Source organism: Plecotus auritus (genome assembly GCF_963455305.1).
Source record: "Plecotus auritus genome assembly, chromosome: 2".
Taxonomy (NCBI): Eukaryota; Metazoa; Chordata; class Mammalia; order Chiroptera; family Vespertilionidae; genus Plecotus; species Plecotus auritus.
The window spans coordinates 149569311-149589377 of NC_137771.1; the positions used below are offsets into that span (position 1 = coordinate 149569311).

Consider the following 20067-nt stretch of genomic DNA (forward strand, 5'->3'; position numbering starts at 1 on the left):
ATTTCTGATCTTAAAAAAAGTGAAAAATATATCCACATGGCATTTTATAATCATACTAGGGGCCCAATGCATGAATTTGTGCACCTTGAAAGAAACTGTGGGCTGCAAGGCTGCAGTGGGCACAGGGGTGGATTTCGGCACATCCTCCGTGCCCCTGCCCAGCCCCTCCTGCCACGGCCTCCAGCAGCCCCGCTCCCACCGCTGCTGCTCCCAAGTGCCGACGGCACCAGCCCCCTCGCACCCGCTGACGGTGCAGAGCGATTGGGGCCGGCACCAGCAGCAGGTGCGAGTGGCAGCTGCCAGCCCCTATAGCCCCTCAGGAGCAGGAGGAGGTGGAGAAGCCCTGAGGGGCGAATGGGGCCAGCAGCCACTACTTGCAGATCAGGGCTGGTGCTGGGCACTGGCAGCGGGTGCAAGCAGTGGCTCCAGTGCTGGCAGCAGGTGCAAGGAGGGCTGGTGCTGGCAGCAGGTGCAAGCCTCATGTGGGACCGCGGCATGCAGGAGCAAAGAATTTTCAGTAACTACCAGAGGCTTGCCCCAATAACAGTGACCAGTGTCCCACCTTGGTCTAGTGTCTCCCCCCACCCCCCACCCCCCGCTTACCTGCTCCTGCTCCACCATCCTGCTGCAGCCAACACCAGCCATGTTCCACACGTGCCCCCTGGTGGTCAGCGCAAGTCATAGTGACCAGTTGTTCGGTTGTTCCATCGTTCAGTGTATTTGCACATTAGCCTTTTATTATATAGCATATCCTGTGAAATTAAACTATTTTCTCATTGGAAAAGCAGAAAATAAAAATTTAGACATGATAATTTGAGGAAAACTACTGTTAAAGCCTTCCCTTTATTATTAGAAATAATGTAATAGTACTATTGATAACTAGACATAATTCTTCAGAGTTTCTAGAATCTTAATGCTAAACAAAAGCCTATAATTTAATGATAACCTTAAGATTTTAATTCCATGGTAAAAGGTAATGAATTGTTAGATATCAGACTACCAGTGAAATAGGTAGTGCCAGAATACTTCTCATTTTTAATCAGTTTGCAATAAAAATATTACTAATGGTTGAGTTAAAAATTAAATTGAATTTTAAAATTTATTTAATAACCAGTTATTTAATAGAGTTCAACCATTTCCAAAAAAAACTTGTATTTTTTTTATTTTTATTAACAGACTTTATTTTAAGAGCAGTTTTAGGTTTATAGAAAAATTGACCTGAAAGTACAAAGAATCCCCACAGATCTCCACTGCCTGCAGCCAACTTCTATTAGTTTGGGATATGCTTGTTATGGTTGATAAACCAATACTGATATAGTATTAACTACAGTCCATAGTTTACATTTATGTTCACTCTTAATGTTCTATATTCTGTGTATTTTGACAAATATCTTTGACATGTGTCCACCTTTACACAAGATTTTCACTGCCCTAAATTACTTTATTAAAAAAAACATGGGACCATAATAATATCTTGCCAAGTTATAAGATATCAAAAAGCTAGTAATTTGCCTTAACCGGGTTGGCTCAGTGGATAGAGCGTCGGCCTGGGGACTGAAGGATCCCGGGTTCGATTCCTGTCAAGGGCATGTACCTTGGTTGTGGGCACATCCCCAGTAGGGGGTGTGCAGGAGGCAGCTGATTGATGTTTCTCTCTCATCGATTTTTCTAACTTGCTCTCCCTCTTCCTTCCTCTCTGTAAAAAATCAATAAAATATATTTTTAAAAAAGCTAGTAATTTGTAATAGAAAATGTTTTAGTATACTTTCACTAATTAATCCCAAATCATATTTATTACTTGTTGGAAACACTAACATTTACTACCCAAATGTGATTTTATTATAGCACTTCAAATTAAATATTATTTTAAAACCATGAGGAGCCCTATCTTCCTATTTCACATGCAGGCTCTTATTTCTAACCTTTAGGAATGATGAAAAGTTGCATTATATACTTACTACTCTTATTCTCTGGTTAGTCATTTGGAGAGGAAATTTATGCTTACCCAATTGGGATTCAGTGCAAATGTTTATTTCTATGTGTTCTGGGATTCAGTAAATATTAGTTAGAAAAATTTATTTATAAAAAGTAATGACTATATGGACTATCGTATTTTCATATACGTGACTTTGAGTTGAACTGTGGTTTTATTTCTGTGCAATAGATCGTTTTCTCCTCTGTAAAAATAGAAAGTAAGGGTGAACTTGTGAATTTAAATTGTACCTAAATATTAGGTGTCTTCTGAGCAGATACAAAAACAGTAAATCTGAAATAGTGGATGTTTTTAAAAGTTGAAGAAAAAAATCTAAAATAAATGTAATTTATTTTAGAGACAATATTGTACTGACAAGAGTAAAGGCAACTATCCAAAATAGAGAACTATCTTTTAGAAGTAATTTTCCAAGGAAAAAATGTGATGATTCATGGTTAAATTACATTATTTGCAAATGACTTTGCAGTATAATATTTGTAAAGAATTAAGTTTCTTGCCCTAATCGGTTTGGGTCAGTGGGTAGACCATCGGCCTGTGGACTCAAGGGTCCCAGGTTCGATTCCGGTCAAGGGCATGTGCCTTGGTTGCGGGCACATCCCCAGTGGGGGGTGTGCAGGAGGCAGCTCATTGATGTTTCTCTCTCATCAATATTTCTAACTTTCTATCCCTCTCCCTTCCTCTCTGTAAAAAATCAATAAAATATATTTTTTTAAAAAAGAAGTAAGTTTCTTCTGGACAATAGTGATGCAAATATAAGAGAAAAATGCTGGCTAGTTAGAGAAAAATTACTTGAAAGTTGGAAAAGTGGGGGGTTAGGGTTTGGCCAGTGACAATGGCTGTGAAAGAATTCACAACTGAAAGAACAGATGTAGAGAGAAAGTTTATTTTACTTTCCAGGAGAGGAAAGGGCCAAGTATTGCTAGTCAATACAGTGCAGGGAAGAGAGGGTGGCCTACTCTTTTAGGTAGTGGCTGTTACTAAGAGACAAGGAAGGAAGGGGGATTCTGTTGAAGTTGAGCAGATTCCAGGGGTTGTCTTGAAAAGTTACCATTTGTTTGCTTTCTAGGAGATAGTACCACAAATGTCCTAAGGAGGTGTCGTCTCAGTATTTCTCCCAAGCCTGTAAAACAAGCTTAGAGAAAAAGTTATAAATAATTTAAAAGTGGCTTGTTTAAAGGAGGGGAGGGTAGGAGAACTTTCTACTAACTAGAGATAGAGACTCCTTGGTGTGAATTATCCTTGAGTTGTAGAAACAGCAGGGAGGAGGAGGATGCAAGAATGTAGCCTTGAGAGTAGCTTATTTTGTAGCACAGTATGAACAGAGGAGCTAACAATCTTGGGGTTTAATTACCAGGTGCTTTTCATAAATTGTGGAAGGCCACAGCAAAGAAAAGGAAAAGTCTTTTTCTGTCCTTACAGGGAGCCAGAAAGATAATTAAATAAAAATACTACCTATCTGAAATGGCTAGAGGAGCTATTAACATTTATCACAGAAATAAATAAGTACAGCATATAATCTCTCACTTATCTAGCTTATTTGGGAATGAAATATTCAACATGATTGCAACTTTTTAAAAACTTAAACATACAAACTATTACTGTTTTAATTTTAAAAATTCAAAATCTGTTGCTTTTTTCCAGCCTTTTAAAACATATGCTCTGTATTTTGTCTTGCGTGCTTGATAACTTTGAGATTTCATAATGAATATTTAAAAATTATTTTTGCTACAAAATAACAATATCTTCAGAGTTACTGAATTTGGGAGGAACAATTTACCTCCAGACTAAATGATTTTACAGTTTACAACTCTATGGCAAGCATTTTGACAACTTGGAGAACATGTTGGTCTCTTTTTTTGGTTTTCTATTAAATTTGGTAATTTGAAATTGCCAGAATAGTGATTTTGTGTAAATACTTTCCAGTGTATAAAGACATTCAATTCCCATGGCAAAGGGCTTAAACTAAAGCAGTTATAATTTAAATAAACTTTTTAAATAAATGAAATATTAGTTTAAGTAAACTGAATATTGACAATTGAATATGAAACAAATAAAACATTAACCATTTACTAACAGTTAAGTATAATTTAAATTCACTTACCATCATATATTGTAAACTAGGGAAAAAAGATTTATGCATGGAAAAGAATTTGTTACTTGGATATGGTTTAGGACAGTTTTGACGAGAACCAGAAGATTAACTAAGTCCTTTTTGGAGTTGGTTTGGTAGATTTACATTGATTTGTCCCCTTTTTGATGACATTACTGTTTTAAATGGTAAATATGCTGTTGTTGGAAAGGCAATAATATATTGTTTATTTTTTTCATCATTAGGATTCAACCTACAGTCAACAGTTAATTATCCCGAGTATAGGATTGCCTTTAAAAACCAAAGTATTTGCAGCTGTGCAAGCCACTAATCTGGATGGCAGGTACTTTCACACTCTTATCTTTTGTTGGTTAAAACATTTTTGCTGCCTAAAACCTCATGAATCACAAAGTTAGCTCATTCCTTTCAATTTCAAAAATACTGTCATTGAAACAATGTTTAATCATGCTAATAAACAGAAATAACAAATTACAAAGATTAAGGGGTAAACACTCATTTTTATGTCATTAATTGGAAAAATAGCAAGTCTTCCTATAAAGAAGGAGAGGTAGTGACTGGAAGAGGGCATGGGGAATCTTCTGAGATGCCAGAATGTTCTGTTTTTTTCCTCTTGAAAGATGATTAATCAGATGCTATCATTTTGTGAAAACTGATGATTTGTGTGCTTTTCTATTTGTGTGTTATTATTCAATAAAAAAAGGTTTATTAGAAAATCAAAGAACTTTCTCCACAAGAATCTGGACCAAATTTGTATAAAACAATCCTCAGAAACATCTCTGTAAAGAAAAACCACCACCAAAAAAAAAACAAAACAAAAAACATTCCATTTCCATATGATACTTAGAAAATTTAGAATGATCAAAATTGAAAGAGAATTCAAACGCTAAAGATCCAATCTTGTTCTATAAAAATTTAATATGTAAATGGCTTATTTTGGGTTTCTCACATATTATTACTTAAACTTTGTATCCTGAAGAGATTATTATACTCTAGAAATTTGGTTCTACGTTAGCTTCTCTCTCTCTCTCTCTCTCTCTCTCTCTCTCTCTCTCTCTCTCTCTCTCTCTGTCTTCTTTTATTGGCATTCAATTCCCATGGACTAGTAATTTTTGTAACACCAGAGTAGAAATGAAGTAATGTATAAATGTAAGCATAGTCTGGCCTTGTGGAGGAAGGCTGTGTCTTTGCCTCATGGCTTTCTTCTACCTAACACAGTATATATATATATATATATATATATATATATATATATATATATATATATATAATCACTCCCATCACCACTGATTCTGGCATAATGTAGAGTGTGTAATTTACACACCAAACTTCTTTGCTGTATGTGGTATTGTAATATTCTTGTCATCTGTTAGAGACAGTAACTTCTGGAAACAGATGGCCATTGTTCACAGTGAACTTAGAAGCATCTATGCAGTTCACTTTTGGGTTTTGTTTCCTCAGGCTTTGACTATTCAGTTGCCTTGTACACACATCCATTTGATGTAGGATGGCAACTTATTACAGATTTTAAAACACCTTTGAGTTTAGGAGAATATCTTAATCAATAAGAATCTTCTGCAAATAACTAATTAAAAAATACTATATTTCATGGGGTAAGACAGTTGTCAATATTTACTTGCCTTACCCAAAAGGAGTTGTGACTCTAGATTATGTTTGCCTCTTCCTGCAGATGGAATGTCTTAATGGATTATTGCTACACAACCCCATCAGGGAATCCAAATGATGATATTCGGTATGATCTCTTCCTTAGGTAGGTATCTAAGTCCTGTATTGATAGAAAAAACTAAATTGTTGGTAATTGAATTGGAAAATACAAGCCATTGATACAAATTATAGGGTACTTTTATAGTTTTTAAATGTAAAGTTTTACATTTTGAACTTTCAGTCCTTATAAAGCTGTAAGTATAAAAGTTGAGACCAGTTTTCAACAGGAAATGCTGATAAGGCTATTGTTAAATGAGAGTTGCAAGTAAGTTAGGTTCATGAATGTTTTATTCATGTTTAGGATATATGGGAATATTTCACTGTCTTAGCAAAAGCATGGCTAGGCTACTATTGTCAATAAGAGAAAGGCAGAGGGATGGTACTATTTATTCACAGCTACACTTGACTCTTCACAAGTCAAAAGGAGAGTAAAGTTAAAGTAATTGTCTAGATAATTTAGACCCCAAAATGCTTTTCTCCATTTATCAGTATTTAACATGAAAGTATAAAATAGCCTCCTACTCCTTTTTTTATTAGAGCCAGTAACTTCAACTTCATTCCCCAATAGACAGTGATAGAGTGAATGTAATCTAAATTTGGGGAAAGGGGACATTGATCATAAAAACATTCAATCATCTCAGTTCCCTTTCAGCATTTTTATCTGATAGCAGAACAGACCTGAGAGTCAAGCAATGGCTTCTAATCATCCTTATAAAATGCAGTTGGCTCAGATCACTGCTGCTTATTGACACACAATGGGGATAATATGATGAGAAACCAAAAGAATCTGTTTTATTGGCTAATCAAGGTGAAGATGATGTTCAGAGGTTATGGTCAAACTGATACTCATATTGTATTGCTGGAAGTGTTAATTTGGGCAATATTTTTGAGAAAATTTATCAAAAGTCTTAAAAGATTTCATGTTCTTTAACTCTATGTTTACAAATTGCGAAGCATATTCTAAAATATTGATAATTTTCTGGTCTATCAGTGCTATTTAAAATAGTAAACATGGGGACAAACTGGATGTTCAGCAATGAGGAAATGGCTAGGTGAATTACGGAGAACCAGTAAATTGAGAGCTCACCCAGGCACTGCAATCATGTAATTATTTATAAAATAGAAAAAAAATGGTTGGTTGTATTTTACTTTTTCCCTTTCTGTCTTCTCAGTGTTTCTATACTTGAAATATATAGTTCTTAAAATTTAAATGTATTAAGTATAAAGTGAAAGAATCATATCTAATTATATGTACAGTTAACCTCATTTATGTTCTATATGATAGAAAGGACTGTAAGGAAATACATAAAATGGTTCACAGAGATTACTAATGCATGATGAAATTGTGGATAATTTTGTTTTGACATTTTTCTTTTTCCAAAATGTCTATAATAATCACAAATTGCCAATGTGGAATACAATTATCAAACTTCTATCTGGTATGACCCTGGCTTCAGCTTAGTTCTCAATCTTTTCAGTTTTCTTGTTGGAAACTAGAAGAGTGAAATGCGTAACTAAAAGAAGTCTCCAAAATGCCATTTTCAGTAAAATTAGGAGTAAAGAAAGCCCATAGAAAGTCCAAAATATGTTAGTGCTAATAAAAGCAGTTAAGATTAAGAGAAAATGTTGGAATATGCTCGTGAATAAACTTGAGAAACACAGGGCAGAGAAAACTCAGCTGCACAATTACATTATTAAAAAAAAAATTGCCTGTCATTGTAAAACAGGAGGGTGGCTCATGAATTGGGGAAACCCTTGAGGAAGGTCATTAATATTCTACATTGCCCTATGAGTCCCCAGGATAAAAACAAAACAAAACAAACAAACAAACAAACAGGTCTGGGGAAATCCAACTCTTTCATATATGAACTAGAGGCCCAGTGCATGAAATTCATGCATGGGGGCGGTTCCCTCTCCGTAGCCTGCACCCTCTCCAATCCGAGACCCCTCGGGAGTTGGACATCCCTCTCACAATCCAGGACCACTGGCTCCTAACTGCTCACTGGCCTGCCTGTCTGATTGCCCTTAACTGCCCCCCCCCTGCTGGCCTAGTCACCCCCAACTGCCCCTCCACCAGCCTGGTTGCCCCTCACTGCCCCCCTCTGCTGGCCTGGTCACCCCTCATTGCTCCCCCCCCCCGTGCCGCCCTGGTCGCCTCACACAGCCTGCTGCTCAGTCATTTGGTCAGCCCTCACTAACCACCTGCCATCTGGTTGCCCCACGCAGCCTGCTTGTTCAGTGGTTTGGTCATCCCTCACTAACCCCCCTGCCAGCCTGGTTGCCCCATGCAGCCTGTTTGGTTGTCCGTTTGGTTGTTTTGGTTGTGACAGTCGCTTAGGCTTTTATATATATATAGATGGCCAATAAATGAAGGTATTTCTAACAATGTTCCTATATACTACAAAATAAATGCAAAAAATGTCATAAAAAATGTTAAAGATGAATTAAACTCATTATGATAAATATTTCCATGTGCTGGTTGGGTAGCTCAATTGGTTGGAGAGTCATTCCATATACCAAAAGGTTGTGGGTTCAATCCCCAGTCCAGTTGTGTAGTGGAGGCAACCAACCAATGTTTCTCACATTGATGTCTCTCTCTCTCTCTCTCCCCCTTTCAACATATCCTGGGTGATGATTAAAAAATAATAATAAATGTTGCCATGAAACAGATAGATTTGTAATCAAATATTCTAACAGTAATTTTGTTTTACAATTTAAGAAGTAATTATATTTATGAAGATACAATCAAAAGAACTCAGGTCAGAAAGAACAGTAAAATTTAAGGCCATGAAAATGTGAAAAGGGAATTGGGAGAATTTTAGATGAAATAAAAAAAACAAATCTATTGTAAATGGAGGACATAATTAGAAGGTGTGCAAAGGAGAATAGACACAGTAGACAGCACAGTGTGGGATAGGGAAAATAAAAATAAGAAATGCAATTAAAAAGAAACAGACGTGAAGGAGATGATAAAAAGGTTAGAGTAGAAACAATAGAAATAAAAGATGGCAAAAGGAACTAAATTCATGTATAATATGTGTAATTGGAATCCCCCAAAGAAACCAAAATAATAGAATAAAACAAATATTTAAAAATATAGCCCAAGAATACTCTCCTAAATTAAAGAAATTTGTACCAACATAATGAAAGGACATTGGATAATATTGAAGCGTTCACAAAATGGAAACTAGAGGAACTATAAAAAGACATAGTCAGAAATATAATAAAAGTGAAAGACTAATTACCCTCTCTCAGGAAACTTAGTTCTGGTGGCCAATAATTAAGTAAGGATATAGGAGTTTAAATGACATAATAAATAAGCTATATATTGATAACTAGCAATTTAAAACAATATCAGAAAACAGAAAGTCATTACCACTTGGAAGTTTAAAACTCTTAAATAACATTTGGATCAGAAATGGAAATATGAATCAACATTTTGGAAAATATAAAGAACAATTAAGTTGTTTTTTTTAAAAAAAAACAACATAAAATAGAGAAGTACAAGGTACTCAAATCAAGAAAAAGGTGATAAAGTACAACTCCATATATACAACAACAACAAAACATGGAAATGAGGAAGGTATAGCCCTACCGGATATTATAGTTAATAAAAGCTCTAAAATTATTAAAAAATGTGATACTATGCAAGACTAGACACATAGATGACAAAAATTTGAAAAAGTAAGCTGAGAAATAGATCCAAAACGTGGGAATTTACTATATGGTAGGCTGTGATATCACAAAGCAGTGGGATAAACAGAAATTTTTAAAATAGTGCTGGATAATGGATAACCATGAGAAAATATAGCACTAGATCTATAGTATACTTCACTCAATACATCATAATAAACTTTACACAGATTATTAACTTAAGTATAAAAACTATACCTTTAAAAGTGGTAGAAAAATATATTAACATAAGAAATATTTTTTAAACTTTGGAATATGGAAAATCTGTCTTCAACCCAAATACTAGACACCATAAAAGAAAATATTGAAAATATAACATAAAAATAAAAGTGTGTATGTGTGCACACATGCGCGCGCGCACATACACACACACACACACACACACACACACACACACACACACACACACACTGTGAGGAATGTCCAAAGCCAAACAACAAAGTAAAACAATATGCAACTTATATAAGAAGCAAGGATGCCCTCTTCCTAACATATAAAGAACTTGTAGGAATCAGAATGGAAAGGCCAACAATAGAAATGTGGGCAAAGGACATAAGCAGCTTTCAGATTAAGAAACACAAAGTAGCTCTAATGCATACGAAAAATGTAAATAATAATTATAAGGCGATACTTTATTTTTTCTATCAAATAGGGAACAATCCAAACATTTTTCCATAAGCTTTGTTCCTGTAGCTCTGGGGGAAAATAGGGATTTTTTTTTTCATATATCACTGAGGAAGTACAAAAATGTAACAATATTTATAGAGGGCAATGTAGCAAACTCTATCAATTAATCTCACAGATATATTGCATAGATACTCTGCACATGTTCAAAATGCTGCATTATAAGGCAACTTATTATTTACTCTGTTTGTAAAAAGCAAAATATTCAAGGATACACAATTAGGTAACTAAATAAACCTTGTCAAATAGAATACTATACAGCTGTGGATAAAGAATGAGGAGGCTCACTAAGTATTGATATGGAAAGATCTCTTATGGTACATTGCTAAATTTAAAAAAAGGCGAGGTCCAAACATGTAGATTGTGCTATAGTGAGAGTGGATGTGCATCAGGTCAAACTGTTTGCAGTAGGATTTATTCATTCATCCCGTGGAGGTCTATGGAACGCCGACTTTGTGCCAAGCATTGTACTGGGAATACAGAGATGCATGCATGAATTCTGAATTCCTAGATTGTGCTATAGCTTGTGCAAGAAGGAAGGAACAATAAGAATATGTTGCTTGTGCTTCTCTTTGTACATTTCCTGGAGGACACAAGGCGAGTGGGATCACCTCTGGCAGGTTTGTATGTGGATATGTGGATGTGACTGGTATGGACAGGGTCAAAGATGGGAGGAGACTTTTCATATATATATATATACACATATATATGCATATATATATATATATAAACATATATATGCATATATATATATATTTTATTGTTACCATGTGAAATTACCTCTAAAAATTGACAGTAATATCATAATCAGGAACTGATCTATTTATGTTCTATGATCAAAGTCATTCTTATCATATCTGTTGAGCTAGCTTATTCTCTTATTAAATATCTCTAGCATGGCATGATTTTGTTAGCTCTTAATGTAGTGGGGTACTTTTAAGACTGCAGAGATTTATTTACAAGTCCCAGTGGGCTGGTAATTTCCAATAATATCCTGTTTTCACATTCCCTAAAATGCAGCTGTGACAAAGACCCGCAGACCACGGTCATTGAAAACGGTAGAAGCCAGCAGGGCCGGTTCTCCTTTGAAGTGTTCCGATTTGTGAAGCACAAGAATCAGAAAATGTCCACCGTCTTCCTGCACTGCGTTACCAAGCTCTGCAGAGCTGATGACTGCCCCTTCCTTATGCCAGTATGTTTCTGAGCAACTTTAGTCTAAATTGTCAAATTGATCTAAGCTGAAAGGTTATCAAGTGCTCACTAATTTCTGTAGTGAGAGTGGATGTGCATCAGGTCAAACTGCAGTAGGATTTATTCATTCATCCAGTGGAGATCTATTGAACGCCGACTTTGTGCCAAGTATTGTAATGGGAATACAGAGATGCATGCATGAATTCTGAATTCAGTGAGCTTATCCTTTAGGAGCAGGAAATAGTCATGAAATGAAAGAAGAGAAAAATGTTATGTCACAAGGCAGACATAGATATGGGCTGTAGTAAGAGGCAGTGCCCATCAATGTGAGAGAGATGAAGCAGAAGATATTAGGAGGGTTGGTGGAAGAGATGAACCTTGAGCTATGCCAGAAGATGGATGAACCCAAAAGGAAAAAAGAAAATCAAGACTGTGAGAGACACTCCATGCCAAAGAATGGTCAAAGTCACAGACACTTAAACAGAGTAGCCAGGGAACCTCCAGTCCTATAGTAAGGCTGTGGAGCAGAGTGGAAGATGATGGAAAACCTGAGGGGGGCGGGGGCAGGGCTGGCACTAGAAAGGGAGATTGGGGCCAGATGGCCTAGGAATCACTTGGATTAAAAATTAAAAGCTATAAAAGGTGAGACTTTAAAGTACTTAAAGCCATCACATAAATTATAGACCCATTTACTACTGAATAAAAAATTTCTATTGTTGACAGACCTTCTAGGGTCATATCAATATTAACCTGAGAAAAATACAGGCACATTTTATAACATGAAATGACTGTAGTATGTTTATATTTATGTTCAAATTCATGATTTTCTTTATTCTTATAGACTAGTTTAGTTCTAACTAGCTATATCAGATGGGGTTAAATGGAGAGTTCACATTACTTTGGCTCTGTGCTGACCAACATTTCAGGGAAAGATTTATTGAAGGCTTGAGAGAAATAAAAGAGGAAAAGTTTGATAAACACAGCTCTTTTTTCAGGAGAGCCACTGAGTCGTGTAAGTTAATGAGGCAATGCACTACTATAACAGGAGGAAATAAGAAATGTGGTCCAAGACAGGATAAGAAACACTGTAGCAGTTGTATGTAAAGTAAATAAATGCACAGAAGTAAATGAATAAAATTAAACACGTGGTATCTCTTCCAAAAGAATCTGCTTTCCAAATGGCCATAAAGAAACAATTTTGTGCTGGTGTGGAATTTCATTTGTTTTCATTAACTCCTCAGAGTTGCAGCCACAGAGAAAGGAGAGATGCAGGGAGGAGGACCACTTGGAGCCCCCAGAGCACTTCTGGAAATGCCATCCTCTCTGCGGGGCCCATCATTACGCGGAGTGGTAAGAGTGCCCCTCCTTTTGTGTGTAGTAATAGTCAGTTCCAAAATGGCTTGTTAGTTGGCTTCTAAGGAGAACACAAAGTGGCTCCTAAAGAGCGCTAATTAACTGTAAGACAAGATAAACTGCTAAACAACTTTAATTTCACAGTAGTTTCCTGTTTACTCAGCTTACTCAAAGGGCAGTATTGTTGTATCACATTTCCCTTTACACACACACACACACAGAAAGTATACCATCCTGGACAGTTTCACTTGCCCTTCCCAATTCACTCTACTTTTCCCGCCCTGCCCTCTGCCCCTGACAGACCTATGTGAACTTGGTCTATAGGTGGCCTGGCCATCCAGTTTCTGGTTGGGCTTGGCCAATAGGTGGCGCTGTCAGAGAATGGGAGTGAAGTCCACCCAGCTCCTGCCAGACAACTCTCTCCACAGAGCTGGTCTTAGAGCTGGTCCCGCCTCTTCACCCATTGCCCTATTAACTTTACTTTCTCTTGTGAATTCCCTACATTTTTATTAATAATCCTATTAAACTCTCCTTAAATTGCCCAGTTTGCATACCCTTTATTTTCTCCCAGGATCCTGAATATTACATAACGCTGTCTAATGTACTCTTTCATACTCATGAATCTACTGATGTACACAACTGTTCATACACATATATCCTCATGTATGCAAGTACAATATCTGTGTATGTATATGCTCTCTCTCTCTCTCAAGTGATATTGCTTTACATCAGCATGAAACCAGAGACATCCAGAATAAAACAGACATGCACTGTAAACAAAACAAATTAAATTTTAATTAAAAAAAAAACACCAAAAAACTAGGTAGTTTCATCTTTTGTCCTAACAAGCTTTGTGACTTGGGATTGAATTTTATTTCAGTTCTGTGGGCAAATGTTTCTCCATTTTTTAAATAAAGGTTTTGAAAAGTACCCTTAAAGATTCTTTCTAAATCTATAGTTCTAAATTTGTCTTAAAAAAGCAGAATTCTGATTTGGGTTATATTGTAATATTTTTTATCTATTTTATATTAGTCATAAGTCTATTGTTGTATTTCAATTAGATTATCTTTACCTTTTCTTCATCCCACAGTGAAAAATGTTTTACCTGAAATAGGTGATTAAGCAAAAAGTGGTTTGGGACTGAAAAATCCAGACAATTGTGTTATTCACTCCCCTGTGTTTGTATCAACATAGCATTAAAAAAAAAAAAGCTAATAGGCCTTTTAAATAATGCAGACATTTATTAAATATAAAATTTGAAACTTAGTCCACACTCCTGAGGGTTTGATATGTGTTTTGAATGGTTTGAAAAGAACTAGTTAGTGGCTTATAAAAGGCCCACATCTTGTCTCTATTTAACTGTCCGAAATAGCTTCTAGAATCACACTGCATGGAAATTCAGCTCGTGTTGCCAATGATTAGGAATGCTTTGGGGTTGGTACAATAAAAATGTTGAGTGTGTCTAGTGTCAGTTTGCTGTCAGAAAAGAACCTTGAAAGTTGAGTAGATGGCTTTTCTTCTTATTAACCTCCTTGCCTTCCTTTTTACTGGAACCAAATTCAATTAATTTATTTTTAATTTAAATTAAATATTACACATTTCAAATAATTTGCTAGTGTAAGATAATTTTCAAAAACACCAAAATTTCTATAGATTACCAAGTAGAAGCTTCTAAATAGCTAACCAGCGATTCAGGTTTGTAGGTGTCACCTACATCATATCTAGTCATTCAAAATATCTATGTTAAAAACTCAACGAACTAATGCCTTTAATCACAACACCACTGATGTCATGCAGGATTTCTTCCTTTCTAAGTTCAACTTGTTTTTACCTCATGGGTGATATTTATTCCCAACACACTGAAGTTGTCTCTTAGTCACCTTGGGCTCTCCACTGGCAAAGCTCCCAAAGGATTATGTTCAGACATTACAGATCCCCTTCCTTCCTCTCTGACTCTCTGTGAATTTATTTTTAAAATAATTTAGATAAATAGCAATAGGATGTTTCTCAATTTTTGGTGATCATAGTGGTCTCACTGTGTAGAGGACCATGTATAACAATGTTTCTTAAAAAATGTATTTAGTTACTAAATAACATATTAAATTCCATGTAAACACAGAATTTAGGAAATCAAGCTGTATCCATCTACAGGCAAATCCAATATAAACTTAATGTCCTGCTTAATGACCAAGGCAACCTTCTTTCCTTAGTTTCACTCTATTTTTACCATAGGTCAGCTAGAATTTATCTCTCCAGATCCTATGGCCGATTTTATAGAGAGAAGTCCAATTTCAGGCTTGATTTGCTCTGGTCAAACCTCTCTGATACTTGGAAGTTTTGCTTTTTTTTACTCATTGAACCACTCCTTTCCCCTACATTTGGCTTAGGTCAAGTTTAATAAGATGTTAAACCTCAGAACTTTTGTTCTGTTTTGTGTTTTAATGAGATCAAATCTATTCTGGTTATTTTACCCAACATTGTTAGTTGATTTAGGGAAATATTTACATCCTCAAAATTCAAATAGCTACAAAAGTCCTGAAGTGTTATTCTTTTAAACTCCCAAATACTAAAACTATTTGATAGGAAAATGCTTATCATGGGGTACAATTCTGGAAATCTAAAGGTATCATCACTGAAAAACAATAGTAATAGTCTGTTTACATAAATTCCAATGGAGAAGTCCAAGACAAACTCTTGTTCAACTAGTATCATTGAGTATTTTCGGTAGTTAATAATTCACCCAAGTGAATTTATTTAGCCCCTATAAGAGATAGGCACTCTGGTTGGAATTTGGAATACAATAGAAAACAGGCCACAGTCTGCTCTCAGTGATCTCAGAGTTCAAAGGTAGAGATAGACTACGAACAAACATAACAGGGTGGAAAGTAATAAGTTTGAAGGCTCTGAACTTGAAACATGTGGTTCCTTTTACTATATAGATAATTGAAAAATTTTTAAAAAATAGCTTGTGCCTGGCTGGTGTAGCTCAATGGACTGAGCATCATCCCATGGACCAAGAGGTCCCAGATTCAATTCCCAGTCAGGGCACATGCCTAGGTTGCAGACTAGATTCCCAGTGGAGGGTGTGCAGCAGGCAGCTGATTGATGTGGCTCTTTCATGGATGTTTCTATCTCTCTCTCCGTCTCCCTTCCTCTCTGAAATCAATAAAAATGTTAAAAAATAGCTTGTGCTAAGAAAGGAAACTCTTCATTTTGCATATATCTTTGTACTAATGTTCTTTTTTCCCCCATTTGTTTCAACTACTTATATGAAAGTAAAGCAGAGAATGATAATTTATCTGCCACTTCTGGCTTTGGAACAGCTGTGGCATTGCTGTGACCAGTTTTCTCCTATGGGTCCTCAGCTAACGTTGTGTTTTTGAAGAACCCATCAAGTTTAGTATTCTAATCTGATCTAATTCCAGAAGGTTTATTTTGGCATATATATCTATGTTAAGAACAAGAGGACATGAAAACCAACCAACCAAACAAACAAAAAACAGGAGTGTGGCCCTAGCCTGTTTGGCTCAGTGGATAAGCATCAGCCTGGAGACTGAAGGATGGTCTGGGCATGTGGGGGAGGCAACTAATCGGTGTGTCTCTCTCACATCATGTTTTTCTCTCTCTGTCTCTCCCCCTCTCTTCAACTCTCTCTAACAATCAATGGAAATTTGTCCTTGGGTGAGGATTAACAAAAATATAGAAAAATAATTTTTAAAAGATACACAGGAGTGTGTGGTGACAAAAATTTCCTGGAAAATGTCTACCTCCCCTTTCTGGGCTCAACTGGGCTTTGATTTTTTTTTAAATTGCAATAATACTAATATTGCTGGGCATCAGCAACAGCAATCAGATCAAATTATTTTCTCTACATTTATCCACTATCAAATACAATTCCATACAATATTCTAGTATTATATGCTTTGAATTCAGCCATCGGCCAAATGTAGGATGCTTCCGGTTTTAGAGTCCTAGAACCTGGAGCTGGTATGGCTCATGCGGCCTTGAGTCCCCACAGAGATTTTGTTCACAGCCAAGTCTTCATGGGTGACATCTGGGATATTGTTCTTACAGAAATGTTAGAAATAATGTGGGAGAGGAGGGGATATTCTGACTTTTCTTATTAACCTCAGGGTGCAGAAAATAGTTGGGGTACTTTTGCCTAATTTGGGACATATAGGAGAAAGGAGCTTTCTATTTTTTAATAGAAACATGTTTTAGAGCCAATGAGTTTGATTTCTAAACAAAGAATAACTGTTAGAAAAAAATTTAGAGTGTTATATATTCTTCTCCATGTTCCAGGAAGGCAGTTTGCCTTAAGAAAAGAGTCACATGGACCTTTTGGATGAATTAATCACAGTTCCTTCATCCCATCTCTTTCCATGAAAAGAACGTGTCTATAAAATGGTGTTGCTTGGAGGTTAGGATTTTCCTAAGGGTGCCTTAGAAGGAAAATTGGAGCTGTTTTTCTTTTTGTCCTATAGCAATGCACCGTACCATTCGAAAGATTCCTGAGAATGCATGCTCTATTAATTTTGGGCATTGCTCTTCAGGGATCAAACAGAGGAACCATCATTTCTGCCAAGGCTCACATGTCTAAAAACAAATGGCATCAGATGTTTTATAAATATCTCACCAAGTTCTCCCATCAATGGTTTCAAATACTGATCCTAGAGTTTTGTAGCTTGAGATATTCATCTCTGACTAAAAATATACTTTCATACTTGGCTAGTTTATATTATTTTAGAAAAAAGAGGCTGAAACTGAGCTTTTACTTAAACACATGTTTACTTTATCAAAGCAGCTGTGACAGATGGAAGTTTCTTCATCTGTAAAGTGGGGGTAGCAATCATATCTAAACCATATGGCTATTATGAGGATTAAATGTGATAACATACAAAACAGCACTTTATAAACTGTATGGCACTACATGCACATTAATTGTCATAATATTTATACTCCAAAATCTGTCAACTTCAAATAACAGTCACAGATGCACACACAACCACATATTTAAACACAAATACAAAGTTCACTCACTGTACAAGCTCAAGGGTTAATTGCTATATGATTATTAAACAGGTAACAAAAATCGTAAAGCCAAGGGAATGTGTTCATTGCATCTATTGTTTGCCAGGAAAAAGTGAAAAATCAACAGCTTCCCAGATGCAAATTAACCTACAACTCAAGCTCAGACTTCATGTTTCCCTTTCAGTTAGTTATTAAGTGTGAATTTATCTTCTTGGAACGTAAAATGATGCTTTTGCTGATTTCGATGGGCAAATTGGCAACATTTAAAATAGAGCAGCACTAAATAATGAATATTTCTCTATAACAGAATAGCAAATGGCAGGCTATAGGGCTATAAAAAATGTAATAACTGTTAACAATTACTGCCCCCACTAACATGACTAAAGAGATAATGATGAAACAAAGCTGGCAGAAAAGAATACAGAACAGTATATTTTGCAATTATATTTGTGGCAGAGTATGGGCTTGGGGAACAGATAGATGATGAAATTTTTCACATGTGGAATGGAAAATTGGAAAGCAGAATGGTTTAGGAGAATTTTTATTATCGATTGCCTTCCCCATGGAGCTTGTGGGTGAAGGTGAAGAGACATGTTGGTAAAAAGTAATTATAGAATTTTAATAAACATAGATAAATATTTGGAGACACAATATTGCTATTCTTTTTTTTCTTTTTCCCCTTCCAGATGAGACTCCAACCAACAATTCACAGCTTGGTAAGATAATTAACATATACTGAAACTTAAAATTATGATTTTTTAAATTTTAAAGTTTTTTTGGTGATCAGTTGCAAATTTATAATTAACTAAATATATTACAAGTTTGTTATATTTTAAATAACAGTTCACTGAGGATTTCTGAATTCATATGTGACCTGTTGGTCAATTTTTATTGAATTTTATAGATGACTATTATTTTTTTGATACCCTGGGGCTACCAAGCTTTGAAACAATATAATCCTTTGGTTATTGAATTTAAAAATAGTCACATAGATTGTTGCTTGATCTAGTGTCATGCTGTTATTCTATAAGATACCAATGGCAGATGTTTGCGTATATATAGGGATAAGGTAACATGAATCTAACATTGGGCCTTTCCACTGTGTTTGTCTTATTACTTATAGGTTCTCCAAATGAACCACCATTCCAGCTGAATGCCGTCACCAGCGCACTGATATCAGGAATGGTCATTCTGGGCGTCATGAGCTTTTCCCTACTCCTGTGCTCACTGGCCCTTCTGCACAAGAAGGCACCCAATAGTTTGGTGTTGAATGGCATAAGAAACCCAGTCTTTGACTGACTGCAACAGGTTCTTGCTCTGGAGAGAAGGCTCACTGTGTGACCGCAGTCTGTGTTCCATCTGAATTGAATGTGAGCCAGCACTTGATATTTGTAGCTTTGGTAGATTTCACAGTGTAGCTCTTCAGCGTGATGCTAGTGAAAGAATTTTGATAATATTGCTGTTGTCTCTTATGGATGTGGTCAGCCATATTTGTATGGCACCAATGATTATACTGACAACAAGCAAATAACATTCAGGACTTATATCTTACAGGATAAGTCATATTTTGTTTTATTTCAATTTTCTTTTGATTATTGGTTATAGAGATAAAAGATAGAAATAGAAAAAAAATGAATATTTTACATTTTGCCCCATAAGCATTAAAACCCAATGCACTGGCATTTAGATTTGCAGTCCTAAAATGAAAGTTGTTTTGTTTTATTCCAGATGATTTCACTTGGGAATATACTTTCATTGAATTGGCCAATTTAGCCACCTGAGATTTAACTACTCATTCTATGACCTCCTGTACTTCGGGATGATTTCTCAAATCGACATTAACTTTCTAGAAAAACTTTTGGGAAATATATCTTTTTAAAAAATTATTGAATTTATTGGGGTGACATTAATTAATAAAATTAAATAGGTTTCAGGTGTACAGTTTTATAATATATCATCTGTATATTGTATTGTGTGTTCACTGCCCCTAGTCAAGTCTCCTTCCATCACCATTTATCCCCCCTTTACTCTCTTCTACTTCCTCCACCCCTCTTTCCCACTGGAAATCACCATATTCTTTTCTGTGTCTATGAGCTTTTTGTTTTTCCTTTGCTTAATCCCCTTTGCTTTTTTTTTTTTTTTTTACCTAGTTGTGGAGTTTCCATTTCTGATCAAACAGTAAAAGTACTTTTCAACCTCTGAAAGATACTAAGTGACCATACATAGACCATTATTCCTTTGGCTGTGATTAGTTTCCCCAAGTCAGCATGTGTTGGCTCTTCTCTAGCAG

At 35.8% G+C, this 20067-nt stretch overlaps 1 protein-coding gene across 1 annotated transcript in view; it reads left to right on the plus strand.

Annotated features, from left to right (window-relative positions):
* Positions 1 to 19076, plus strand: part of ZPLD1 (zona pellucida like domain containing 1) — a gene marked incomplete at both ends in the record, with an annotated part of 44784 nt that extends 25708 nt beyond the window's left edge. Inside the window, 6 exons of the mRNA XM_080655086.1 lie at positions 4328 to 4425; positions 5791 to 5871; positions 11223 to 11394; positions 12635 to 12743; positions 18464 to 18493; positions 18901 to 19076. Of these exons, the coding sequence (XP_080511212.1) occupies positions 4328 to 4425; positions 5791 to 5871; positions 11223 to 11394; positions 12635 to 12743; positions 18464 to 18493; positions 18901 to 19076 (666 nt within the window). The remainder of the gene's footprint in view (positions 1 to 4327; positions 4426 to 5790; positions 5872 to 11222; positions 11395 to 12634; positions 12744 to 18463; positions 18494 to 18900) is intronic.
* Between the last annotated feature and the right edge of the window lie 991 nt (positions 19077 to 20067).